Raw genomic sequence first — 27,993 nt, 5'->3', positions numbered from 1 at the left:
TTACCATTCCAGGTAAGGATGATATGGATATGTGTGAGCTTAATCTTGAAGAGACTGGTTTAACTCGAAAGCGAGGTGCTGAAATTTTGCCGAGACAGTTTGAAGAAATTTGGGAGCGCTGTGGAGGTATCCAGTATCTTCAAAATGCAATTGAAAGCAGACAGGCTCGTCCTACGTACGCTACAGCCATGCTGCAGAACCTGTTGAAATAAATGGTCATTTTGCACCGTAGCGTTTGAGATGAGAACCCTTGCCCGTGATACAAAGGGAAGAGTTCCTCTGCGCAACAGAGGACGTACACATTCTAGAATCGTATTAGAGTTGTTTAATATAAAGTGAACAGATTTTATTAATCATGTGGTTTGTTAATTTGTACTTTATGATGTTTAATTTGTGTAGTGACCTTCACTAGGTATGAGGACCTTGAAGAAACTTCAGTGTAGTTTGTTGCATTTTGTTTATATGTTGCGTTTTTCCTTAACAGTTTCTGTTATAACTCTTCTAAGCAATTTGTCTGTACTTGGGTACATATTACAAAGAACTGTATTGCAACCACCTTTTTATAATGTCCCCTCTTTAAAACACTGAATAGTTGGCTTCTAGTGGTGACCCTAGTAAGAGGGTATGCTGTTGCTAATAACTGGAATTGTGAGGCCTTAGCTTTGACTTCTGTTTCGGAGAAGTTGGAGTATACTTTTATATAATCTGAGACATTTTTATGTCCTGATTTGAAGGCTGGTTAGTGTCTGTACTTACTTTTTCAGAAACTGATGGGAAATCCTCCTAAACTTGAGACCCATAAAGTCCTATTTAATGCATTCTCTGTCTTGGTTTAAGAGAAGGGGTTTTCTGTACATTCAGAGAAGAGCATTCATGTATGTCAATACTGTGTAATACTGGAGGTACTCAAAGAATGTACTGCTCATTAGGGCTTATACCACTTCTCCCTTAGTTTCTTTTTCTCTTTAAGTACAAATTTCCTTTAGACCTTTATTGTTCTGACCAGGTTTCCATTAGGAATTTTTGGACAATTCGTTTATCCAGCTAGTGTAATTTCAGTATATTATGCAAAATTGTCCAAGACTTGTATCTGGAGGCATGTAAGATTAAGGATAGCATAAGGGAAATGTGTTCAGCTTTTTGGTGGTGGTATAACTTCACTGAATATTGAGGCCTGAGCCTCAGATATCCTGTTTATTTTAATTGTAAAAAGATGCATAAGTTCTGTACCTTTTGTTAGACCATGTAAAAACTTGGTCCAATAATGTAATGCATCATCCTAATACTATGTGCTGATGAAATAGCTACAATTTTTAGTATACTGGAATATGGTAGTGATTCAGACACTGAGCTTTACCTTAATCGCCTCTATCAAGTTTCATAGCTTATAACTGTTCCCTTATTAAGCAGTTTCTTTTGGGAGGTTTTGTGGGTGGGAATTATTAAATTCTCGCAGTTTTAGGATGCATCTTGTTCACTCTATGTGAACACAGTTTCACTGTGCTGGCCATTATATCAACAAAGTAAACTTGATTATTTATTATCTCTCTGATAGGATTTTGAAATATAAGTAGCTTGATATCTAACTACTTACTGAACCTGATTTAAAAATGAAGCCTTGCTCTATGAATTGATAAAGTTTGCTTACGCTATAAAATAATTTCTTCACTGTTTACTCAGTTTGAAACCTCTCGGAAGCTTTATTTTTTTAAATGCATAGATACACTTAATTGAACTTTCAAGGGATACGGTTCTGTAGCAAGAAGGCTACAGAAAGAGAGAGCTCCTGATGCATACACCTTTGCTGACCTTGGATTGCGGTTGCATGCCACAGTTTGCTTGTTGTTATAAATGCACTCCTTACTGTAATACATGTGGAGATATTTGGTTAACACATTAACTCCATATGAGTCCACTGCATCAGGGAATCTCAGCTTCCACTGTGTACCTACTCTTACTTTTTCATCATGTGATTGCGAATGAGAAAATGTTTTCTTTTTACCCAAATTCTTCACTGAAGCAGTAATTTTTGGCTAGAAGGCAAAAGCGGTGGATCAGACTGCTGGCTAGCAAGTTGTGTGCAAACCTGTACAGTGGTGAATGAATTGGAACCAAAGTTTCAGAACTTCCAGCCTCTAGAAACTTGGCACTGCAAGAAGCTATGGTCATTCATGCAATACAAGGAACAAAAATCACTGAACTGATAGGGCTGAGACGCCCTACCCTGTGTTTATTACTATCTGGATTTAGCTTCTTGACTTAACACATTCTGTCTCAGTTTAGAGAGAGAGAGAGAGAGAGAGAGAGAGAGAGGAGTAATATAAAAGAGATCATCTGAGACTGAACATGGTAAGCAAAGAACCTCAATACTTAAGTGTATATGTATATACACATATACATGCTTAACTTTTTTTGTATATGTATGTGTAAACGTACTTGTGGGGAACTAAAAATTAACTGATTTTTTTCCAGTCTGTCCCTTTGATTATACCAGGATGTCCTGGCCTGGCATCAGAAAGAAAATTTATTTTTCAGTATGGGGTGTATGAGAATGCTTGTTAACTAAATTACTGAAAAATATGACCTGTCGGGAAAATAAAATTGACTTTGAAATAGTGGAAGAGGAACTGGTGGCTGGACGTTCTCAAATGAGATGTTCCCACCTCTCTGCATTGCTCCAGTGGTATGCCTGAGGCAAGCAGAAGACGCATTCAAAACATCAGGATATTTTCGTTTGCACAGTAGCAGGCTTGCTTTTTTTTCTTTTTAAAAATTCTTTTCAGCAAAAGCAGCGTCTGCTTTTACTTTTACTGATCTTTTTGTGCACAAAATTAATTCTCAAGTCATTTCAGATTTTTTTTTTTTTTTTGACATGTCAGACAATGTTCAGCTGCTTGCCAATTGTTTCTGTAGTCCCATCTACCGTGTCAGATAATTATACTGTTGGTGGATTTGGAGATAAAATAAAAAAGGAGAAGAGGGGGTTGATCTGTAGGATTGCAGTATTGCTTAATGCCCTTCTGATCTATGGTTATAGAGGAAAATTTCAATTGTTTTTTGAAGCAAAATGATGAGGTAAGCATGTTGGCTTGGTTCTGTGTGTTTGATTTAAAAAAAAAAAAAAATGTTCTTGCCTCTCAGTGAAGCTGTCCGTTATAGTTGAATTCTTCTGCATGAAACACTCCACAAAACAAAGGAGAGGAAGAGAATCACCGTGCTAGGCTACATTCCTGACTAGGTGACCCAGGAATATGAATTTTCTAGAGAATGCTACTTCGAATATCACAAAGTCATTAAATACTTGTCTTTCATCCACTGATAAGATTGTTTTTCTTTACCTAGTTGCATCCTTTGGGTTTTTATCTACATTCTTTATTTAAAGTATTTAAATTACCTCCTAATACTGTACTGAAAATTTTAAAAAATAAATACATTCCATGTTGAAATCTCAGTTGTGTCTCATTACCATTTTGTCTTTAAAGATTTAAAGCATAATAAGTAAGGGTAAATTAAGTTATGAGAAGGATAAAAGGAGTTCTGTGCTGCAGCTGTCTGGTGCTTTTCTATCAGATGTTTATGGTGCTTAAAGCTACTCTAGTAGAGGCTTGGTCTTTATTTTCTAAGGTAAGTGTTCCTCTAAAATAACATCCTGATATTAAAAAAATCCTGATTTTGTTATCATTTAAGTCTCATACGTCATTTCTCAGTATTTGTTGAAACAAGTATCTTTTTATTACTATTTTTTAACCTATATTGCTATAACTTCCAATGTATTTATCGTTTGCTGTGCTGTGTACTGTTCGCATCTTTTCCATTTTAGATACAACACTTGGTGACTAGTGAAACCACTCCTGATGCTTCAGGTTTGTGGGCTGCAGGAAAAGCTTTGTTTGGGGTGGAGATGTGGTGTCACTTTTAGTTATGAGGTTTTTTGTTTGTTTTGTTTTTTTATAAAAAGTGTTATCAAACTTTCCTGTCTTAAGGGACAAATCAGACTGTTGGGTTGGTGGTTTTGTTTGTTTTTATGTTTTTTTTTAATTTAAAAGAGTGAAATAATTCAGACTTTGATATCTAGGAGATGCAATTTTGTTTCACTTTCCTTATGGCTTTCATCTCCAACTGTAGCTTTACATCAGTTTTAAGATAACATGATGTGTTTTAGTGTGAGATTAAATACCAGCTCAATTCTCTGTGAAATTTTCAAGTAAATATTTTTATTATATTTTATTGAAATACAAAAGGCTTACGTCCAGCAAATATATTTGGTAATTAATAGTTGAGAGTGATAAATACAGTAATGAATAATCATTATTAAGATACACATTTTAAAATCACTTATTTTTTAATCTGATTATTGATAACTAGCATGAATTGAAATGTACTAAACACATACAAAAATACATTTGTAATGGAAAAAATGAATGCTGTCAGCATTCTTAATGCATTCTTAACTTACATGAGCAATAGTGAAAAGCTAACATTTGTTGGCAGGGGTGACTTCTGGTGCCCTGCAAGAAGTACTTTTAAAGTAGAGTTTTATTCTGAAGTGTTACTGTGTAAAACCACATCTTAGGTTTCTTTATTATATTTTTTTTTTTCTAGTTAAATAAAGTAAGTAAAAATACTTTTTCAGCTGTAAAAACTCAACCTTGTATTCTTGGTGCATTGCCTTCGTTTGTACACAATCACCAGTTTTGGTGGTTTTGGAGGCAAATCTGTGCAGTTAATCGTTTGGAATTCATAAACGGTTCTTTTGAGTGTACATAATAAGGTAAACTAAAGTTCGGTCTTCGCTGTGGTAACTGTGTGGTACAAAGTAAAAAGAATTGTCACTAAAACCAGCTACTGTCCTGAATACATGAGAGTTTCACATCTGAATGAGGAGCTGTCATCCAGCGTAGTCGTGAATGTTGTAGAAGCTCAGTTTGAGCTGTAAGTACAACTTGCGATATGCACCGAGCAACAAACAGTGCCTGAATATGATACACAGGTGCAGCATATAGATGTAGATATACTCAAGAAAAAGATGTTCAAGGTAAAGTAATGCTCATACCTGAATCAGGGTTGTGGATCCATAGAGCATGAACTCTTAAGCCTATTAAATACTTAATGGCCACCCATTGTCTGCTTAGATTTCTTCTACAAACGCTAATAGTAACCTCTAAAAATTGTTTGTGTGTATGTTGAGTTTAAAGTGTACGCACTTACGGGCAAGACTGTAACCTGCTTGCCTCGGGGGGCGCTCGTGAACCTAAATCTCATGTTCTAAAAAGATGAAACTGCAGGTATTGTGCCTCAGCAAAAGGTTTGAAGTTTTGGGATAACCTGACAGTTTAACCAGAAGTTAAGCAGTGAAGTGTATGTGTACATATGTATACATAATGTGTTTGCTAGCAGAAAAATAGGAATCTGATGTTCATAGAAACGGTTAAAAAAAAATAATCCCAGCTTCTGTGTGGTTTGCAATGTGAGCATTGCAGGGAGAGAATGAAAACGTTCCCAAATGCTTTTAATGTGGCCTTTGGTCAATGACAGCTCTTATTTCCGTGTCTGCCAGTCACAGGAGTGTGTGTGAGGAAGGTTCATAAAAGGGTAGAGGAATGTGATAAAGTTTCCCTGACATTTTTATCGGAATGGTTGTGACATACAATATTGGAAAAAAGTCACTTGTCAGCAAAATCTATTTCTAGCACTCAGCCCTTAAATAAAAATACAGTTCAGGTGTGTAAGCACTGGATGCTTAATGCAAGCATCTTAACACTGGTGACTTCTTACTAGGCAAACTTTAGATATGGTCAGCTTGTTCTTATTTAATAAAACAATTTTTTTTAATGTGTACTGATTTTAAAGCTGAAATGTTATATCCTTAGAAATCCTTGAATATTTTCCATATGCATCATCAACCTGAAGTCCAGTCTTGGATAATGAAGACCTCCTTTTTTGAGTACCTGTAAGAGAAACTCTCATAAGACATTTGAATAGCTTTTGTGAATTTGAAAATGCATTATTTATCTACTGCTAGATAAATCACTAAATCTGTTGAGATAATGTCCAGGTCATTGTAAGAAGAACTGAGTTAATCCTGAAGTTATTTTTTACATACTAAGTTACTGAGTTCAGAGTAAAGTTATTATTTTTCCTTCGTGGTATAACAGTGCTGTGCTTCTGTGTGAAATAACAAGCAAGTACCGCTGATACCATCATAATCTGAAGACCATGTTTTTGACTAAAATAATGACAGTGCAGTGTGCTAGAAAAGAAGTCACAGCTAAAGTATCTACAAGTGTCACACAGCAGACCTGGGATAAAATGATCTTTGGGATGTTCAGCTTCTATGCATTGTTTTAAGTGTAAGTGTGGCAGCTGTGCCATGCGAACTTGTGAATGTATAAAACCCGACGCCTGGCATTCTCAAACTAAGAGCGCACCACTTCCATCTCTGTGTGGTATTTTAGGTGTTCTTTCCTCTGTGGTCCTGGTAATGAAGCACTAAGTCTCTGATATTGGTGGAGGAGATCTAACAGGCTAGCTTGTTTTGTTCTATTGGTTTAATCCAAAATACTGTTTGCTTGATGATCCAAGTGACTGACGTGAGGATGAAACAAATGGCAGTTTCGTTTTTTGCTTCAGATTTAATGTCAGTTATCTTGCTTGGTGGTTGAGAGTCAGTTTTTCAGAGGATCATGCTGTGTGTTAGTTACTGGTTTTGATGAGCAAAGAATGATGCATTTTACATATATCTTGGGAATATTTGATAATGACTTTTAGGCTTCATTCGAATTACATCAAATGTAGCAGTCTTTGTCCATACCAATTACATTCAGCTTTATGAAACAAATTATTCTACCATCCTCTTACCCAGTGCTACGTTTCCAATGTTTCTGGGCTATTTTGTGTCAAATATTTCTGGATTCTGTAAGGCAGGGGTCCTCAAACTACGGCCCATGGGCCAGGTACGGCCCCCCAGGGTCCTCAATCCGCCCCCGGTATTTACAGACCCCCCCGCCGGGGGTTGGGGGGGGGAAACCAAGCAGCCGCAGATGGCCTCCTGCCGCTTCATCCGCGCCGGCCCCCTGGTTAAAAAGTTTGAAGACCCCTGCTGTACTGTTTTATCTAAATTTGTTAAAACCAATTTTCTGTGGTATCTGTTGCAGTACAGTTCTTTTGAAAGATTAGAAAAGTTTGTGAAGAATCTTTAGAGGAGATCCGTTCCCTGCACCCCCACCCCACCCCCCGCCCAAGGGTTAGATCCATTACTGAATTTTGCCAGATAACATCTTGAAAAAGAAGCCCACTCAGCCATGCCATGTACTAGCACAAATAAATGATGTTTATAGGTTAGCATCCATTAGATCAACTGAAAAATAACGGATTTCACAGGTTGCTTTTCAGCTGTGAGGGTCTTATGTCAAGCTATGTGCTTTATTTCTCAGCACCTTTTTCACAGAAGAGAGAACACTCAGCGCGGTCACTAGCAGGGGCAGCAGGTGTTAGAAAAGTTGCATTTTGAATGAGGTTGTGTCTTCAGCTTTCATCTCAAAGCCACAGAGAGCACATGTGTGGGGGAGGTGGGCAGCAGAGAGTCGCATCATTTTGGAAACTCGGGCATGTTTGACTGTCAAGCGCGGCAGGCCAACTGAATGTGGACTTGTTGGCCTCGTGCCTCAGTCTGAAGGAGCTGATCGGCTTGAATGCGTGAACTCCAGCTCATTGTTGCATTCTGCCGTAGCCCACAGAAAGGTGACTGTCCCAGTCATTTTGTTACTCGTACTGCGCTACTTGTGGACCAAGGCACACCAAGTTCCCAGAGACCTGACCATGTAGAGAGCCAGCTGGGGTTTTCAGCTGCCTGCAATAACTTGTGTTTTCTACTGAACTCAGAAGGAAGAGCAAGTTCTTCTCCTGAACATGAAATGTTGTTTTTTAGTACCTGGATGACTAATTGGGTAAAACCCCAACCAAAGGAAACCCTTCTGATTTTGCAATCATTTTCTGTGTAGTGACCCTAAACTAAACTGGAGACATTTTTCATGCTTCCAAAGAAACCAAAGGTTATTTTGGCTTCTACTGGAATTTTATGCTTATTTTCATATATGCCTTTAGAAATAAGACCTGTAACTACTGTAGATAATATGTCCTACAAAGCTGTCACTGCTGTCATTACACATTGCAAATCGGAATTGAAAGACTGGAATTTTCAATTTGGCATAAGAATCCTCAGTATCCACCCCCTTCTGAAAATTCAGTTCAGATGCCATATTCTGTGTTAAAAATCCTAGCCTGTAAGGTGTTTTCCACCTTGTGTTATGGAAGTGGTGCTCTTAGTTTCAGCTAACAAAAGCTGTGTTTGTTCTACGTAAGTTTTTCTTCCTCTATCGACTTTTTCCAAGTGATTAAAAATGTGTTCAACACTAGGGCTCGTTTTAAACTTAAGTAATGGTTAAAAGTGGCCCAAACCACCTAGCTTTTCTTAAACCCATTTGTGGTTGCCTCGCTTCTCACTAAATGTATTCCCTTGACTAGATCTTGAGAAAAGCTCTGACAATATACTTTTAACAATTCAAGTAGAGTCTAAATGATGCAGGCCTGGTTTTCTCCCACAGATGTGCCATTTTATTCCTTTCATAAAATATTTAGTGTTTTTGTAAGTAGTAATTTTAAGTAGATCAGCTGCAATGAAAGTTTATTGTTTATTGCTCTACAATTACCCACAGACACATTTCTTTAAGATGGGTGTAAAATACTAATTGCAAACATCATTTAAAGTTCTCGAAAGTAGTCACAAACCTTGGTTTTGTCTGGCTGATGCTGGAAATTAATTTCGGAGACTAACTTGTCAGTCTTGGCTTTGTAAACTGGTCTGGTGACCTACAACATTTAAAAAAGAAATCAAAACACCAGATTAATTATTTCACTAAAGCACAAAAGGCACTCAGATAGGGGGGACCACCAAAGCCATGCAAGAGAGCTGTAAGAAAAGCAGTTCTAACAGTCCTGTTTATGAAACCTACACAGCAGTAAATGTGGAAAGCAAATGAATTAATTAGTATTTTTAGTTCTGAAATAGCCAAGCAAGTGGTTAGAATCAAATTTGATTTAGTTGTAGGATTAATACATGAAGATGGACCTGTTACGTGAGGTGGGGCTGTATGTTGAGGGGTAAAAAAAGGATTTCCATGCATTTTACCTCCATGCTGAATTGTGTTTTCAGGTTGGTGTAATGCTTCGTGATCAATGATCTCTGTGGAACTGACACAAGCACTTACACTGCAAGCCGTTTGACAAAAGCTAGTTATCGGTTCATCATGTTCAAAAACAGGATTAATCCTTACAGCATTTTCTGAATTGCAGCTGTTGAGAGTAGCACTTCTACAATGCAGAACATTTTTGTTTAGGTAAGTTTTTAAATTGCAAAAGAAAAAAAGGAATATTTTGAAATGTGTAGAAAAAGATTGTGAGCAGCTTACTGCAAATTAGAGTTTCTTTTGCTTTTTCTTCTTAACTTAAAAATTAAAATGATGAAAAGAAAAACAAGGCTTAGTAAGCCAAGTAGGAGAGGTTTAAAAATGAAGGGTTGTATGGGTTCTGGAGCAAATTTTGCACAGCGCTGTCCTTGGTAAAGCTCGTGTCTACGTACCGGGCATCTAAAATAGGGAGAAGAAGAGGATAATGTACAGAACTTGAATGCAGAAAATATAGAGTACCTCAAAGGAAAATCTGCAATTAAATATAAGGACAGTACTCCCAATACAATTAATTGTTATGTATGAAAAAACGTGATTGATAATAGAGGAAAGATAATATTCTTAGATACATGAGAGTGAATGTTATATAAAAAGACACCGATATTTTCTTTGCCAACCTCCAGATTTTAAGGACATGATGCATTTGGAACATGTCTGGCAAATTTCTAGCCCCACGGGTGAAGACGAAATAATATTTGTGGCTTAGAACCTTACAAGTTCAGGTGTGTTTTAGAGAAATATCTAAATACTTCTTTGAAGCCGATGTTCTGTTCATTGGTGATTTCAGTCTGAGTAGTGAGGTTTGAAATAAGAATTCTACTACAAATAGCTCAGTTTAAACAAAGGAGAAGATGGCCATATTCTACATAAGAACACCAGGGTTCCAGTCAGTGGAAAAACTAGCGTGGTTCTGAGTAAATTCACAAGCAAAAGGAGCGCTTGACTAAAGCAAATAATAGGGCATCATTTTCTCTCTGCAGACTGTACAAGTTTGCACACACTGTCAGTCTGAGACTTGTGGTAAGCTTGTTCGTACCATGCTATAATTCAGAGTTTCATTTATTATTTTTAATACTTTTATAATTCCAAATGATGGTTTGGTGGTAACTGTACATCAAATCAGAGCTTTTCTGAAAGAGGTGTTTTTTTCCCTCATGCTTTGGTCTTCGAGTAGGCTATACCCTTTTCTACTTCAGTAAAGTTTCAAAGAGGACCGACCTCCTTAGCTCGCAGGCTGATTTCCAATACAAAATACCGCAGCTGCACTGCTATGGCTTTGCAAGTCAGAAATTTAGCAGTAACTGTGGTGAATTCAATATAATCTTGCGTTACCATTTCTGCGATGCCCACTGCAGAAAATGAGTAACAGCAGTTACGTTGTCACAGTGAAATTATCATATGAATAATTTTCCTCAGTAGTCTTATTTTTTGACATCAATCCTAAGTACACTAAAGGACATATTGTTAACGTTGTAATGTCAATATTAGGGGTGAATAAACTAAGAGCAAGTAATACTAAGAGCAAAAATTATAACTTGTCTGCTGCTTGTACACGTGGCTGGTCAACTACCATGTGCCAGTCTAGTATACAGTTTCACAATGCTCTGGGTAGTCAAGTCTTACAATGAGGTGAAATTTGATACTTTTAAAAGCAAATTAATATGTTCAAGTACTGTGGTAGTTCTGAATATGCGCTTAACATAATTTCACGTAAAAATCCTTACGGAGTGTGTTTGCAGTTAGGAGGAGCTGCTAATCTTCAAGTCTTTCCCAGAAAGCCCTGAAAGCAACTTCAGCCTTCATGTGCTTTGTTGGGTGGTCAAGAATCAGAATAGTGCTCATAGGTATGTTTATAAGAATATAGATTTCCTTTTTAATAATCTTAGAAAAATGCGATTTCTTAAAATACTACTATGTAACCCACGGTAAAACTGTGAATGTGTTTTTTCATTTCTCCAAAATGTATTTGGAAATCTGAAAAGAACGCATGGTTTTGTACGTGTCATCTCTGCCAATGATGCTGAATTTCTAATAAATTTCTAAAGCGTCTCTAAAAAATAAATAGATCATGATGCTCTGTGTGTACTAACAGGCAGAAATGGATTTATCCACAGTGAGACTATTTATACGAAAGAAGGGTATTGCAATGTAGATTAAAGTGTCTGAATATTGAGGTCTTGGCTTGTTAGCATAGTTTATGCTGTTGAAAAGTATATACTCAGCCCTACTTGTTCATGCAATAGGCATACCAGGGGTCTGTTAGCAGCATTCATCTTAAGCACCATTTACTTACCTGCAGACAGCTCCTCTTCCTGGAACTAACTCGCATTTCCCACCATTGACGCAAAGATGTGGTTCAGACTCACACAGGCTCCGACAGGGTGATCCGTCTCGGCTTGCATAACCAGGTTTACAAAGGCAGTCAGCCTCTTTTGTCCACTCGTTCATTATGCACTCGGAAAACTCATCACATGCCATGAATTTGCATTGGTCTGCCTGATCGGCTGTAAACGATGCGTAAATCGTTAATTCATGCATTACCGAAAGTAACTTGGCAGGCTTTGTGTCAGCTAGAGAAAACAATTCACATTTACTAGCCTGCTATTTGTGTGTTTAATAGGAGGATGTCATCTAGCATAAAAAGACACGGGTCCTTCTTTCTGGAGATAACACAGCAAGCATGCGAGCTTATATTTACTTCTACATTTGTCTACCTCATCACTATTAAGTTGTGATTTTACTTTCATCTCACTGACAAGAATTTTCATATTTGGATATTTTTATCCCATTTTTTACTGTAACTGCTAGTTTTATACTCATGGATACTGTGTTACAGTCTTATGTATGTGTAAGAAATCGTTTCAGCTGTAATGATCTTAAACACATAATTGAGGACATGACAAGGGTAGGGAGTTAGATTATTGAATATTGCACAGTACTATGAAGACTGCAGCCCAGAAATACTGGCATGATCTAGAGAAAATATGTGCTTGCAGGTCTTTTTTTTTTTTTTTTTTTTTTTTTTTTTTTGATGTTGACAGGAAGGCTCAAATCAGAGAGAGCTTAAAGTCCTGAGTTCAGCTGTCACACAAGTCCACTCCTTTCCCATTCTCTGCTTCTTACTAGAAATGTGAAAAAAAGACCCAGGAGCCATTTTAACGTGGTGCTCAGCCCAGCTTGGGCTGATGGGATGAGGAGAGGGAGGGCTGCACCACCGAGCTTGTCATTTTCCTGCATACTGCGTGGTAAAGCGCAGCATAAAGATGTTGGGACATACTTTGCTCCTGGGCTGCAAATATATGTACATGTAAACTCTTAACAACTGGGCATCAAAGTAATACAATAAAATACAAGTAACTTCATTGTCAGGCAAACCTTTGGTTATCTGTAATATTATATATATATATTCCAAGTACTTTGCCCTAGTCATTGATACGACTGATTAGGAATTACAAAGTTTAGTCTCTAATGAAACAAAATGAGCTGGCAAATCAAAAGGGGATTCTTATTGATTCTTTTCTTACCCCACACAGAATTGCACTCCAAGCAAAACCAGAACGCTTCCAAAGGAAAAATGGTTAATAAAGGAGTTTGTATGATTGAGTACTTGATTAAAACAGTAACAGCTGCATTAACTGCATGTTCTCCTGCAAGTCTCTCCCCAGTTTTGATGGTCACAGTTTAACTTTCTATCCGTGGAAAGAAAGACTGATACTGCTAGTGATATGAAGAAATAGTGTGAAATAGGGAGAATAAACACCGATTGTGATTGTATGTGTCTGCTCAAGGAATGTGGGTGTGGTGACTGGTCATGGGTGTGGTGTCTGGTCAGGTAACCACACAGCTTTAAGGAAATACCTGCTCTTCTTCCTCTAACAAAGGGGCTATTTATAAAAAAGGATGAGAAACATTCCAGTGTTATCTAGAGGGAGCACTAAATCTCCTCGCTAAAGAAAACCGGATGGTCCACAAGGACATGAATTAGCTGCAAACCTGCAAGACCACCACATTCCAGGCAAAGGACTGATAAGCTAATTAACATACGAAGCGAGAATAAGTGGGTTTACGTAACGAATATGTATAGGCATCAATTGAACATTCATTTGTTTTATTGTATAAATATGAGATGGTTCGTCACTTCGGACATGCGCGCTTCTGGTGGAGGGATCCTCCGTGCATCTGGGCGCAATAAACGTACCTACTTTATAATTTTCGAGTTAGAGAGTTTAATTCCGTACGTCACTAGTTAGGAGAGACAGGCTCCGTCTAAGCATTACCCAGGGTTGCGTGCAGTTTTCAGGAGCTAGAAGGTCTTGGCACATTTCTTTTGACAAGCAGAGCTTGGCATGAATATTTTGCTGTGTTAGTGTCATTTTTTGTAAGTTTGCACAATGTGGTCTCACTTTCCTTAAAGTGTTGGGCTAATTACCTGCCATACTTTGTCATCTTTGCTGTATTTTCACTTTGTTTAGATTACAAAAATAATGCAAGCAGGTATTTTTAAAAGCCTGCCATGTTATTCTTTATTGTATTACTTATGATCAATGCAGTCAACCCTTTGCAGCTGCTGAATCTTGGTATATATTTTGGACTGTCAGTTCCCATCAGTGTTTCAATTTGGTATAACATCATTACCACTAGATGGCTCTTACTTTCACAACGAATAGAAATTTGCTTAATTATCTTAATTTTCTAAACAGATTGGGGTTCTTTTGTTGTTTTTTGGTTTGTTGTGGGGGTTTTTTTGTTTTTTTGGTTTGTTGTGGTTTTTTGTTGTTGTTGTTGGGGTTTTTTCCCTCAAGTGAAAAGACCATTGGGCTTTGAAACAACTGCTTGGGAATACACTGGCTTTCTAAACATAATTTCTTCTATTTTGACATTTTATTACTGCTCATAAGCCTTGAAAGAACAGCCCCATTAACAAACTCATTGTGACACTGTTTTCTTGAATTAATGTTGAAATACCACATCAGTAAAGCAGCTGATATGGACGACAATGAAAGATTTTTAAATTTTTCTGTGTTTGCGTTTTAGCAACTTTACCATTTTAATTTTTATTTATCAAAAATTTACTAGCAAAGCAGACAAGGTATAGTGGTCCAAAGTTCACTCTTTCCAGGGAACTCATTTAATACTTTATTCAGAAAAATATCAGTATTTCATGTCAGTATTTGATAGTTTGAACACTGCGATTTTGTTAACTTTCTTGACCACCCACTATCTCTGCTTTTAGTGGCCACGAGAAGGTATGTGAAATGAAAACAGACTAGGAACTGCCTGCATAAATTGCAAATGGATTTTTGTTCTGGAATTGTCAGTTATGTACATAAAAAGGCAGCTGAACCAAATCAGTATTGTTCTTCTCCATGCCAATGAAATTAAATTTGGCTCTGAAATAGTTACCAGAACCTGAAAATAGATCTAGGCTTCAATTTTATAAAACAATGTAGATTTTGAAAACTGTAAGCTTCTGATGTTACAATACCATCCAGATATATTACTGACTTTCTACTGTTTAACAGACAAAGGTTTATTTGAAAGTTATTAATCCAGAAAGGATTCTGTAATTACAAATCTATGGAGTGCTACATATAGCCATGCTGTGGTCAGTGAGTAGCTGTAGAATCAAATTATTCCTAGAAATTGCCTCCTTCAGTCCTGAAATCTGTAGCCCTTTAAAAAAAGATTTAATGAAGCTCTAAACTATGGTTTGCTTACAGCATTGCAAAAATTATCAGAAACTATATTTACGTACTTGGGTGCACAATTTGCCTAAGTCACTCCTGTAAACTGCACATGAGCATTCTTTACACCTGTCTTTGTTCAGCCCTTATTCTAGAATGAGTTTTTAGTTCACTATATTCGTCTCTGAAAAGCAGTAGGTGTACATGCACAGACCAACACTTCCACCCAGCATTTCATTATAGTGTGAAAGTATGTCTGCAACGTAATTTGCAACATTGGACATTAGGAAAAATTTCTTCCCTGAAAGGGTTGTCAAACATTGGGACAGACTGCCCAGGGAAGTGGTTGAGTCATCATCCCTGGAGGTATTTGAAAGACGTGTAGATGTGGCACTTAGGGACATGGTTTAGTGGTGGACTTAGCAGTGCTGCGTTAATGGTTGGACTTGATGATCTTAAAGGTCTTTTCTAACCTAAACAATTCTATGATTCTATGATCTTGTTTTTTCTTATTACTTCTGCTCATTGGGAGGCTATTGCTAATATAGTTATTTCCAAAACAGCAATACTTCTGAAGCTGTAGCAATCTGGAAAAGATTATCTGCTTGGTTTTGATTTTGCACATACACTAGTAATGCAATCTTACCTGGCTCAATATCCAGGGAATAGCTGTCAATCTCTAAATTGAGGTGTTGAGCTGCAGCATCACAGAAATCTTCCAAAACGCAGTGTACTGCTTCTGTGATATTGTATGGCACTGTCCTGGCAAATTTCATTTTGCTATTCACAATCACACTTCCGTTCCTGAAGTTAAGTATTTCCAGGTGCTTAAAACCTGTAAGGTTGGACTGGAGGTATGGAAGTAGCTGAAAAACACAAATTTGCCTTTATTTTAACTTACTGTCAATGTCTACCTGCTATTGATTTCTCTTATAGTCACTTTTCATTATCAAGTACACACACCACACACTTATGTCTGAATTTAAAACTTATGTCTGAATTGTTAAACTCCACCACCAAATTCATTTTTCTGTTTAGCACTATCTTCTTCTGGACTCTTGCATATTTCTGTATAATGTATTGAGATGGATGGGCAGCAATTTTCCCTGTAATGAAATGCACAGCAGCTGGGGAGTTTATTCATCTGGAAGAGAAAAAAATCACCTTACTCAAGAGCCAACTTTAATTATTTTCAAATGTTCAATCCAGGCAGGTTAGAGCATAGCATAATCGGCATGTTACTGAGCTGACCTGCTGCCCTATTGTACCCGTAGAGAAAATCCATATCTAATCACATTCCCCTTGCTAAGCTATTATATAGTTTAAAAGGCCTAATTTTAAATCTAGCATGTAGACACAAGCCTCGGATGTATTCAGCACTGCTATACTGTTGACGTGAATCTAAGAAAAAGGCAAATAAACTACATGCCAGGTGTATATCTGGAGTCTCTTGAATAAGTAAGAACTCTCATCGCTGGCTTCATAAACTCTTTCTTCGTACCCCGAGAGCATGCCAGGCTTATGGATCCTTTAAAAATACAACTTATTAGACTGAATTGTAGTAGGGTCTGATATTGTTAAAATACCACGCTCTTCAGTGTATTTGTTTAAACTGTGCCTGATTATTGCATGTGGTGTTCATGTTGATTTTTCACCCACCAATTGCATGAACTGTTGTTCTAGTGCTTTGTATTCCAGCGAACTCCTGTTGAAGAGGTCATCTGAAAAGTGCATGTTGGTTACCCTCAGGCTGAAGAAAACCACTAGCTCTTTGCCTTTGGCCGCGGTTGTCATGGAGCTGGTAGTTACATACTTCGGCGTAGGAGCTGGGGTGGCTTCTGCAGGCTCAGAGATATAACCGCTGCCGTGCTCCACTTCGTCTAGTGCTGCTGTGCTCATCACAACGTGGTCTAACTCGGCAGCAATGTCCTGCACTCCTGTCTCAGTGCCATCGGGAGGAACGCTCTCAGATGCAGGCACTGAGGAATCCAGTACCTCAAGGGACTGCTTGATGATCTCAGTGTGGCTGTAGGATGGGCTGGTTGCTGCAGGCATTGGTGCTGATGGTAGCATATCTGTAATAACATCTTCAGGCGGTGTGGTAGAGAGATTGCTCGAACCAATAAAGAAAGGCAACGTTTCGTAAGTGCTTTCTGTAACCAAAATGTCATCGCCTGATGATTCTGGTTCATCCATGATCTTAATTGCTGCAGAAAAACAGGGGTACAACAAATAGCTATTTTGAAAAGCAAGCATAACAAACATCAAGCATGGAAACAATATGCTTGTTGTTTTTCCACTGAAACATTTTTAAAAACAAGATTTAACACTATCTAAACTTGAAAATATTATTTCCATCACCAAAGAAGTACTGGAATCAACCACCTCATCCACATGTTTGAGTGATGAGATTTCTGTGGGTGCTGTGTTTATATAAGAGTTACACTTGGTAAATATTTCCTGAGCCATTCCAAAGTGCATTCTCGTTTTGAAGGCACATAATCACAATGTCAGTTTGTATTGACTGAAAGAGTAGATTGCAGCTTTAAGCTGTCTGTTCAGATCAGTTGTAAGTTAGAGTCATTCTGTTCCCCTTTGTGAGAGGTTACAGCTATTATTTGCTGGTAATCCTAAAATGTGGTTACAAAAAACAGTACAGCCTCTTCAGATGCAAACTGTCAATTTACTCCAAAGATAACTGCACCAAGTGAAAGCAAATTCAAGCCTTAAGAAATCATCTGTTGCACCTGAAGCAGCCATTCGATCCAGATGCTGAACTTTTATGAGGTCCCCACTGGGGCTTGGCACATATCTAGGCTGTGTGAAAGCTGTAACTGAAATCCAAATCTAAAGTATGATGAATGAGACTCTGAGTTTGGCTTGCAGCTACCTGAGCACCATGCCTTCACAGCAAGTGATGGCCTCCAAGGAACAGACATCTACCCAAGCTGACAACTTTGTCCTTTTCCAGTGATATACATATGTGGGTCCTTCATGTGGGACATGCCCCCTGCAAGCAAAACCACTTATCAGCTGATAGGAAAGAAGTTTTTCTCCAACTGATGAACTCTTCTATTCCCTACGCACTAATTTCCTCCCAGTGGCCAAGGAAAGTCCTAAAGCAGAGCGCAGTTTTGCATTGGGCGTAACATGGACTGAAGAAGGTGGCAACTATTCTGTCCATGGCATAGGAGTTGCCCGTGAATTAATGGTCTTTGTGTCCCTTTCTGTTTCCTTGCTTCTAAATGTATGCAGCCCAATCTTCTGCTTATTGTATTGCTGGTTTGTGGAACAAATGTACATTTTTCAACAAGGACAATCTTAATAAGAGATAGCTATTTTCTTGACACTGTTAATTTAACGGCATGTACTAGCTGTGTGCTTCCCCTCTGCAGATACAATGCCTTGATCTAATGTGGATTATTTGCTATATAGCCCCATTCTTAGGGCCACACTTCTTAAACTAGCGAAGAATTCTTCTAAGGCACGTATGTGGTTTTACTAGAATTAGATGCTTGAAAAAAATCTTCTTCCATCTGGTTACCACTTTGCATAGACTTATGTTAAGAGCTGCTACATATATTCCTCCCCCCCCCTTTAGTATTTGTTTAATTATGTATGTTGTAGTACATATATGATGATTCAGTGATAGTAGTGTAAAGAGATAAATAAAATGCATGCTAATAAAATAAGTTAATAATATAAAAATAATGAATATTATAATATTAAAAATTAATATATAAAATACTAAATAGTATCAAGAGTAATAAAACACATCATAGACCGAGCGGTGTTTAAATTATTGGAGCAGGCTGTGAGAGAGCTAGTTTTACTTTTTGGTTCTGCTTCAATCTTCTCAGAAGTCTTAGGAATATGCCTTTGGGTAGTATTGCTCTCACTTCTAGGAGGCATTTAAAAGCGAGATGCATCCTTTAAGCCAGCCATCTTTGTTCCCTTTTTAGTCAAGAGAGACATTTATCTCGCTTGAAGAAAACCATCCAAACATATGCTGGATCTTTTGAAGTACCTATTATCATTCTGTTGACTTCAGAACACAGCAAATTTATGTAAGATGCCTGGTTTCCTCCTGTCATAATTTCTGCTACTTAAATCAACCTCTTAGTTCTTTGTAGCATTATTGAGGTTCAGTGATTTCTGTGGTTTCTCTGAGGTGCTCAAGTATTGGACTAAGGACTATTAAAGTTTTCTGAAAAAGGGAAACACTTTCCATTGTGTCATGGTTTGACACTACCAGAAGGGCGATGTGGTTCTGGCTCTGGTGAAGAAGGATCAGTGAATTTTACTCTGGGACACCAGTAACATGGTGTTACTGGAGCACCCCTCTCATTCTCGGTTCAAAGGTTTTCCATTCCTTACAAGTGTTTTGCATGCCTTGGCTAAGGGAAGCACTAGATATTTTTTTGGTCTGTTCTGCAGGGAAGTGAACTTCTAGAAATAATTTCCAAACATCACCTGGATATGCTGAAAGATCATTACTGCATCTGCTTATTTATGCAGTCACTACATCAATCCCTAGTGCATGTTATTCTGTTACAAATAAAGCCGTCTGAAAGCACAATGTATTTTAAGACTTTTTTTAACAGGTATTGAGTAACATGTTAAATTGTATTTCAGCAAGGTGCTGAGAAATGTCAGGCAAATTCTTGCTAGAGCAGAGTTTATCACAGCAGCAATACATGTTCTCATAGCTATGCACGAAAAAGCATTTGAGAAACAAGGTATGGGACTGTTCTGACAAGGGTAATCAGGGAAAGGACACCTTCCACATTTGCTACTTTCTGGATGGACAAAATACTGCAAGTTTGTAAGGCAATTACCTTGCAGGATGCTCCCCCTCTTTTGAAGACCAGGTTATTAGTTACTGTTACATGTTCTTGCAGGATTCCTCTGTTATCTTGCAGTTTTAAGTAGAACAGCCATCAAAGGCAGTTCCTAAATTGTCTTGGACAGCTGATGATTATGGACATTTTGTAATATTTTGACGTATTGGAACAAATCACTAGGGGCTGGGTGCTGCCAAGGTTTTCCAGAGACCACGTTTTAGGGGAGGCAACTGCAGAGCAGGGACATGCCACAGTGCATGCCTGTTTTGCCCTTAACTCTAGCTGGCTGACGGTATGTTATTGAAGATCACTCATCTCTGTCAATATTTAGTATCCCTTTCCTGTATTGGATAAGGCTGATTTTTACAGTCAATTTTGTTGCCTTCATCTGCATGCATGAAAACGTCTTCCCCGAGTGCCTCATTTTAACTGGCAGAATATTTGGAAACCGGAATTATTTACATGACAAAAATTCCCACTTGGTAAGAGACTGTATTTCACCTATTTTGGGTTTGATGTTTAGGGTTGAGTTCTAATCTAATATTTATTAGTGAACTCATTGAAATCAATTGAACTGTGTAGCATAAAACCTGAGCAACAGAGATCAGGATATTTAGCTTTACTCTGAGGATCGGGATTGCCCAGTCCTATGGCCCTTAGGGGAAAAGCTTTCTGCCAGATTATAAAATAGTTCCTTGCCTTTCACATGCTGAGCTCCTCCCACCTCCCTCCCACCCTCCCTGGTGGCTGTCCATGACCAAAGTGTACAAAATAACAAGTGAGCTTAGAGCGCTGGTAATTCTGGGAAAGACTGAAGTACACTGCTAATATGAAGCATCTGTGTTGGATGGGATGCAGGAAAAGACCAAGTGCTGCTGCATTATCCTTTACTGCAAGGCCAAACTGGGGTGGTCTGGAAGCAGAACAGGACCACAAAGTGGGTGCAGCAAATTCCTATTTAAACTAGCACAGTTGTCCTTTTATTTGTTGGTATTTATGTGTTGGTATGTAATTTGCACTGCTGGCAGTATTATACAAGGGCTACAAGTATTATACAAGTCCCTCCAGTCCTAGAGTGCAGCCAAAAAAGAATAGCAAACTGCTGCTATGGAACCTGGGGTTGTGCACACCGCTCGTCACACCAAATGCTGCACCACAGCTTGATGCCCTAATACTTTGTTGAGAACTTGAGATGCTTTTCTCTTGTCATGTCCTTGTGTTTCTTGTGTAATCAAGGATATGGAGAGATTATAAAAAAAAGAGCCTAGTGACGTTCTCTGTTTACAAAGCTCTTGCTGTTACTTGTTACGCTGATAAGGAGTGAGAGTCACTTATTAGTTAAGGGAACTCAGAACAGATTTCTTAGCATTAGTGCCTGAGGCATTAATGCAGGATGATCTACTCATGGGATGAACCTGCAGCTCCACAAACCAACCTTCTCTCAGCATGACGACATACACTCTAGCATATGATCATGATGGTATTTGTTAGGCAGATTAGATTTTAGAAAGAGATAACTACAGGAGAAAGAAGCACTGAAATGACTTTGAAATTGCAGCAAGTTTGAAGCAGAATAACCATATACCTTATGCATTTGGCATATAGCTGTGTATACACGTGTGTATATATAGTCTATACGTGCACTAGAAAGGTCTTCTGGCATCCTCTTATTACAAGCAAAGTCACTTAAAATGCCTTGAGGGCATACCAAGATGGTCTCTGTGCACGTAACATCTATTTTCATAAGCTGCCAGTTCTTACCAGCCACTGTCTCTCCAGCTTAGGCAGACAGTGACTGACTGCAGAGGTGGTGTTAGTCCCCTGCAAGGTGGAAGTAAATGGGCTCACCTCAAGGCTGCCGAGTGCTTGCTGAAGCACAGCACCAGTCCCAAAACCAGGGGTTACTGACTTCTTCTGTTGGTTGCACTAACGCATGTCACGTTACTGCTGCAAGACTTGTCTACACGAGTGACATGTTGAAATCAGCAGCAAAATGATTTGCAACTTGTTTTGACAAGCTTTCCCACTGTTTATGTGAGAAGTTGATAAAAACAATCCTAAGGAGTTAAAAACTATGGATGAAACAAAGAAGACCTAGACATTTCATAGAATCGTAGAATGGTTTGGGTTGGAAGGGACCTTTAAAGATCATCTAGTTCCAACTTCCCCATCATGGGCAGGGACACCTTCCACTAGGCCAGGTTGCTCAAAGCCCCATCCAGCCTGGCCTTGAGCACTCCCAGGGATGGGGCATCCACAGCTTCTCTGGGCAGCCTGCGCCAGTGCCTCACCACCCTCATAGTAAAGAATTTCTTCTTCATATCAAATCTAAATCTACATCTACCCTTTTCAGTTTAAAGCCATTCCCCCTTGTCCTATCACTACATGCCCTTGTAAAAGTCCCTCTCCAGCTTCCTTGTAGGCCCCCGTGAGGTACTGGAAGGCTGCTATTAGGTCTCCCTGGAGCCTTCTTTCTCCAGGCAGAACAATGCCAACTCTCTCAGCTTGTCTTCATAGGAGAGGTGCTTTGGCCCTCTGATCATCTTCATGGCCCTCCTCTAGACTCGCTTCAACAGGTCCATGTCCTTCTTATGTTGAGGGCTCCAAAGCTGGATGCAGTACTCCAGGTGGGGTCTCAGGAGAGCAGAGTAGAGGGGGAGAATCACTTCCCTCAACCTGCTGATCAATGGAATGAAAAAAACCCAACCCCTTTGCATTTAAAACATTGGGTTTGTATATAAGCCAAATATATATTGGTTTTCAGACTAGATATAAAGAAGAAATGATGAGGGTAATAAAACACTGGAGTAGGTTGCCCAGAGAGGTTGTAGAAGCCCAGTCCCCGGGAACATTCAAGGTCAGGCTGAATGGGGCTCTGAGCAACTTGATCTAGTTGAAGATGTCCCTGCTTATTGCTGGGGGGTTGGACTTGATGACCTTTAAAAGTCCCTTCCAGCCCGAACTGTTCTATGATTCTATATGTGCATATATATATATATATATATATATATATATATATATATACACACACACACATACAATTTTGAAATGGAACATAAAATATGCTTAAACTGGTTCATCATAAAGCAATTTTGTAAAACTTCACACAGTTTGCCTTGTAGATGAGAATTTTAGAGCAGAATACTAGAAGGAACATAGACAATTACTTTATGAAACCTCTAATGCTACAAACACGAACAGTTTAGACATTCTTAATCTCAGCATATTTAGTTTCAGCATACAGTTTGGTCTACAACACTATCATTCAGGTGTAGGAAATCCACAGAGAGCACAAAATAAGATGCTGAATGCAAATATACCCCCAGAGTAACCATATTGAAGGTTAAACAATGGCATGGAATTAAAAAATGTTGAAAGCAATAAAAAACTCAGCTCTAACTCAGCCACCACTTACCCTCCCACAAAGATGTTCACTGAACTCTGCAGATGTTTTTTTGTATTACATGGATAAGGCAGGAAAATATTGTACTGAGGAGAGTTTTATATCTAAAATTAAACTGCTGTTGGCAAAGATGTGTAAACACGAAATTAAGAGGCAATTTCCTGGGCACATTGCTATATTAAATCTTTGTAATAAGTGTGCTGCATGCAGGCATTTGTTCCCAGCTGAGGGAGTAAAATAGAAAGGTTTGACTTATCAGAAAAAAATCAACTGCCATTTCAACAACTTTATTTTAGGTATATAATTAGTTGGTCCTCTTATATTTTTTTTTAAGTGAGGGAAACCCTCCTAATTGACCATGAATAAGGAGTTATTGTTTGGGAAAGGTCAAATTCTCATGAGACATTTTTCTAGTGGGTTTGCATTAATAAGCAGGCCCAGAAGGTTATGCATTAAGAGGTCCCAGCATTTCATTGCATTCATGAGCTTAATAAGCACTGACATTTCCTATTGACAACAGACAAACTTTCCAAGTCCACTGATGGGTATTGTTCTGTATACAGAAGTTACAGTATTACAATGTTTATGAATATATTTGCATGCATGCTGACTGAAGAAAGTAACTATTGAAGGAAAAAGTGTGCAATTAAGAGAGTGGTCCATAATGCAGGGTAAGAATCTCCTTATGGGCAGCTTTGCTGATATAAATACCAGACTGGTACAGCAAGTAGCTGGATTCAAATTTACACATTTTGTTGGTGCCTGAAATACAACAAAATCCCTGGATGCAGGACTATTGTATATAAACAAATAGATAAAGTGCCAAATTTGCGTTTGAGATCTTTCATTTTAACTAGGGCACAAGTAAGATGAGGATTAAAAGAATTAAGAGAAGAGGATCATTAACCTAACATGTCACAACAAATGTCTTGCAGCACATAATTACTGATTAAGTTTGTCTTTTTAACTGTAAGGCTAAGCCAGAAGAGCCAGCACAATCTATGGCTGTCATTCTGTCTGTGTATATGAATTCTCCAGAAGTCGGGTTCTGTGTCCAGTGAAACCAACAGAACTCCTTCTCCAGTGAACCTCAGTTGAACCCCATCTCTTCTCCAACTCCAGTCCTAAAAATTCTTGTATCTTTTGACCTTTTTTCCTTAGCATCCTCACTGAAACATTTTTCACAGAGCAGCCTGATAGCTGCAGCTCTAGCTCCACTACTATGTACTACTCTGTGTAACTTATAGAAGAAGCCTTCAGTTTATTCTCAAAATTTTCATACCTTGCAACTGTGCCTCATCGTCATGTTGTCTCCACCAAAGATGCATATAAATGTCATTCTGACATGGTGTCACAAGAGGAGTATTTTCTATCCTAATAAAATACTACTTAATAATTATAATCTTCTCTCATTATTCTCAGAACAATCCAGATCTACCTGATATGGAAAGCTAAAAGGAAAACATAAAATTTGCAAAATAAAGATCTGAAAAGCTAAAACACTGCAGAATTCAGGGTGTTGAGCAACTACAGCTTCCTAATCTTGCCTATGTTCATTATGAAAGAATCTTCCATTTACTTCTTTAGTTGGCTCGGCACACTAGCAATAAAGCCTGCCTTCTACTTGGTAACTAGACAACCTGGACAACCCTGTTTTACTGTCTCTCATCCTTAGCTGAGTACTTTGACTGGGGCAACAGATTGTGTGTTTGATTTGGGATGTTTGCTCCCAGAGTTATGACATGGCCCTCATCTCACTTTGGGATCTGTACCATGATTCCTTTTTTTGGAGGCCGGTAGAACTATATACTTCTGCAATGAATGAAGACGTAAAAAGCAAAGAATTCTTCACTTTTCCTCAAAGATGCATAAAGATTAAGAGTAAATTATTAAGAATAAAGCCAAGACCTGACTACTTTTGCTCCCTGCAACTTTTCCCTCAATGCAGCTACTTCTGTGTGGGAGAAGCAGAATGGTGCAGCTCACAACAGTCTCTCTGCCCATAAACTTTTCACTGATGTAAATTAGCTGGTCTTACTCAACTCACACAAAGTTTTCAATACAGAGAAGGAATTTCCTTTATGGGATGTCTGAGGGTTGATATTTTCATTGATCTGACTCTCTTTGGGAAATGCAAGCTCCCTTAGTCTTCATGGAAATCAGTCAGTAGCAAAAAGGAGTCACATCTGCCTTGAGCAATTTCATGTTTAGTCACTGTACCTGTAAGAGTCCACTGACATACCAGTTTCTTGTGCAATTAGAAATTAATTTGTTCTTTGATTATAATTTTCACATGCATTGGCCAAGGCATGGCTGAAAAACAGTAATTTAGATAACCATTTTCTGTTTTATTAAGGACTTCAGTTAGCTTTCTGCTAATGGGTCTCTCGTTAAAGCTTTTGGCATAGTTTTTGAATAAGACTATTTCTTTAAAACTTTGAAATAATGCAATAAATACATTTAACAATTTTAAAAAAAAACTTTTCCAGCTTCAAAGTAGTCATTTAAGTACAACAGGTAGAAATACAGCTATAGATATAAAATTAATTGGGCAAGCTTACTTTAAAGACCTGTGTCAAATTCATGTACCGAGAGGCTTCGCTGTTTAATGACTGTCTTTGGCTTTCTCATTTTTCAGCAGTTCTAGAGGATTAAGCATTTTAGAAACACAAAAGTACTTTGAACAGCACAGAAACAGATAGTGTTTAAAGCATCCCCAAAGCTCTGCGTAGCAGTGCTTGACTTCATTTTGCACTGAAACTGCAGTGGAAGTATCTGTGGAAGAGACTGGAGAGCAGTCCATGACAATCCGTTAAACTTGGGTCTGAACCATCACGCCACTACAATCCCTCCACTGACTTCAACATCTGCTGCACCTGGTTATGGTGTTTGTTCTGCCTAAGTTAAGACTCCTGAAAGATGCAGAAACATCCATTTGCCTCAGCCCTCTTCTGACTACAGCAGAAGAAAAGGCAGTATTTCCATAATAATTGCTTTAGGCAGTTAACAGTATTCACACTCATTATTAAGGGATTACAAAGTTGGATGTTGAGGCAGTATTCCTCCATTTCATAAGAATACTATACAAAGAGGTGTATAATTAGATACCTTGTATAGACAGTAGGTCAGTGGTAGGTTATTTCTCTAACTTGACAAGTCACTTTTACCATTTACAGAACCTTTAACTCTTCTGCTACTCAGATTGCTAGATAAAATAACATGCTAGTGCTCAAGCGCTCTAAAAGTCAGTTTTCTATTTAAAGTCCTTGCTAAAGAAATGATTCAACTGAGATTAGAATACTTTTGTGAAGTAATGGAATTAGTAAGTACATTTACAATGAAAATGTGTTAAAAATGCCAGAGGCTGCTGTGACTATCATTTATTGTAAGCTATTTTGTATTAAAGTTCTGCACTATTTGCTACCATAGTAAAGTCATATTAAAACAGATCTTAAACAAATAACCATGCTAACCTGAGAAATCTGGACTTGATTGGTATTCCATTCAGTGAATTAAATAAAAGAAGCAAAACTGAGCAGCAGTGAATTTGCAAACATGAATAAAGTCTGCAAAGGAATGGAATCAAAGCTGAATAAGAAACGTCTCACTTAAAACCATAGCTTCAGGAGGATTAGCCATTCTTATTGCTGTTGTTAACTGTTCTACAATTAAATTGGAAAAAATATTTCATGAGTTTAAAATAATGAAATCTGTGTGAAAATAACCTAAAGCTTTACAAACACCTAGAAACATAAAGAAGCATCCATCTAAATGTTGCAAATACTCTTGCATGCCACTGTAACAGTTTTGTAGCACCCCAGATGGAGAACCTGGAATACTACTTTTGATTTATTCTTCAGAATTATTAGGACCAAAACGTGTCAGGTTACAACATCTATCTTTCAGAATTGAAAGTACTCCCCATTCCCTGCCCACTTCCTCTATTTTTATCAACAGTGTGATAGAAAAAAAAAGATCAAATTTTCGTTGGTGATAGGACCATCAGACAGTTTCGTGTTATTGAAGTTTATTAGTTTGCAAAATGGTAAAAACAAAAGAGAGGTCACGTGATATAAATTCAAGTAATGTGTTGACCCAAGGACCTAAAAACAGAAAAGAAAAACATGAAATTAGAAAGTTAAAACCCATGACACTCTTAAAATCTTGTCATTAGTTGAGCACTTTAAGATTTAACAATAAAAATGAAAACATTGAATACAATTTTTTTTTCATACTATATAGTTACTTGTATATGAAAACCATGAATGTAATGGAATGGAAGTCACAGAATGAGGAATGTTTTGTTATTCTAACTGTTGTGCTTTGAATGTAGGTAATCTGTTTTTTCTCACAGCTTTGAAATGGAGCAAATCACTCCATTTTTATTTTTTTTAAAACCATATTGCACTGGAAGAATACATCTCAGTTTTAGTGATATTAATAATGATTTTGGGCCTGATGCTTCTTCAAGAACTGCTCAGCATAATTTTGATTTTTATTGTTTCACTGTAGAGTGTCAGTGTCTGATTCTGAAATGGGGAATAAGATATTTAATAGGAATAAAAATGGAAATTTGGGCTTATCTTAATCTAAGACAAGTTTAGTCAGGTTTTGCCACTGCTTTGGACTACATATATGTTCAGGGGAAAGGACTGAAATATATTATTGCTGCAGTATTTTTCCAACTTCAGCCCTTCTGACTTCTAGAAAAATAAATCAAAACAATGGCAAGTTTCATTGAAAGGTACAGCTTAGGAACTGAAATCTTCAGGTATGAAGATGTTTTCTCAGACAACCCTTGACGGGTTTTGTTATGC

At 37.9% G+C, this 27,993-nt stretch overlaps 2 protein-coding genes across 3 annotated transcripts in view; one reads left to right on the top strand and one right to left on the bottom strand.

Moving 5' to 3' along the window:
* MYO6 (myosin VI) overlaps positions 1–3,315 on the top strand; it is a 118,197-nt gene extending 114,882 nt beyond the window's left edge. The window contains exon 35 of the mRNA XM_040598171.1: positions 13–3,315. Within this exon, the coding sequence (XP_040454105.1) occupies positions 13–212 (200 nt within the window). The 3' untranslated portion in view covers positions 213–3,315. The remainder of the gene's footprint in view (positions 1–12) is intronic.
* A 938-nt stretch (positions 3,316–4,253) lies between these two features.
* The window catches only part of IMPG1 (interphotoreceptor matrix proteoglycan 1), a 66,800-nt gene continuing 43,060 nt past the window's right edge, over positions 4,254–27,993 (bottom strand). The window contains exons 13-19 of one of the 2 annotated variants that reach the window (XM_040599256.1): positions 16,589–17,136; positions 15,576–15,795; positions 11,539–11,749; positions 9,468–9,644; positions 9,188–9,369; positions 8,788–8,868; positions 4,254–5,948 (exon numbers count right to left, since the gene is read on the bottom strand). In XM_040599256.1, coding sequence (XP_040455190.1) covers positions 8,837–8,868; positions 9,188–9,369; positions 9,468–9,644; positions 11,539–11,749; positions 15,576–15,795; positions 16,589–17,136 — 1,370 coding nt within the window. In that variant the 3' untranslated portion in view covers positions 4,254–5,948; positions 8,788–8,836. The remainder of the gene's footprint in view (positions 5,949–8,787; positions 8,869–9,187; positions 9,370–9,467; positions 9,645–11,538; positions 11,750–15,575; positions 15,796–16,588; positions 17,137–27,993) is intronic. The other variant, XM_040599257.1, reaches the window with a different exon arrangement.

Source organism: Falco naumanni, chromosome 6 (assembly GCF_017639655.2).
Source record: "Falco naumanni isolate bFalNau1 chromosome 6, bFalNau1.pat, whole genome shotgun sequence".
NCBI classification, from domain to species: Eukaryota; Metazoa; Chordata; class Aves; order Falconiformes; family Falconidae; genus Falco; species Falco naumanni.
The sequence above is the reverse complement of the archived record's forward strand: the minus strand, read 5'-3'. Positions and strand labels throughout refer to the sequence as shown.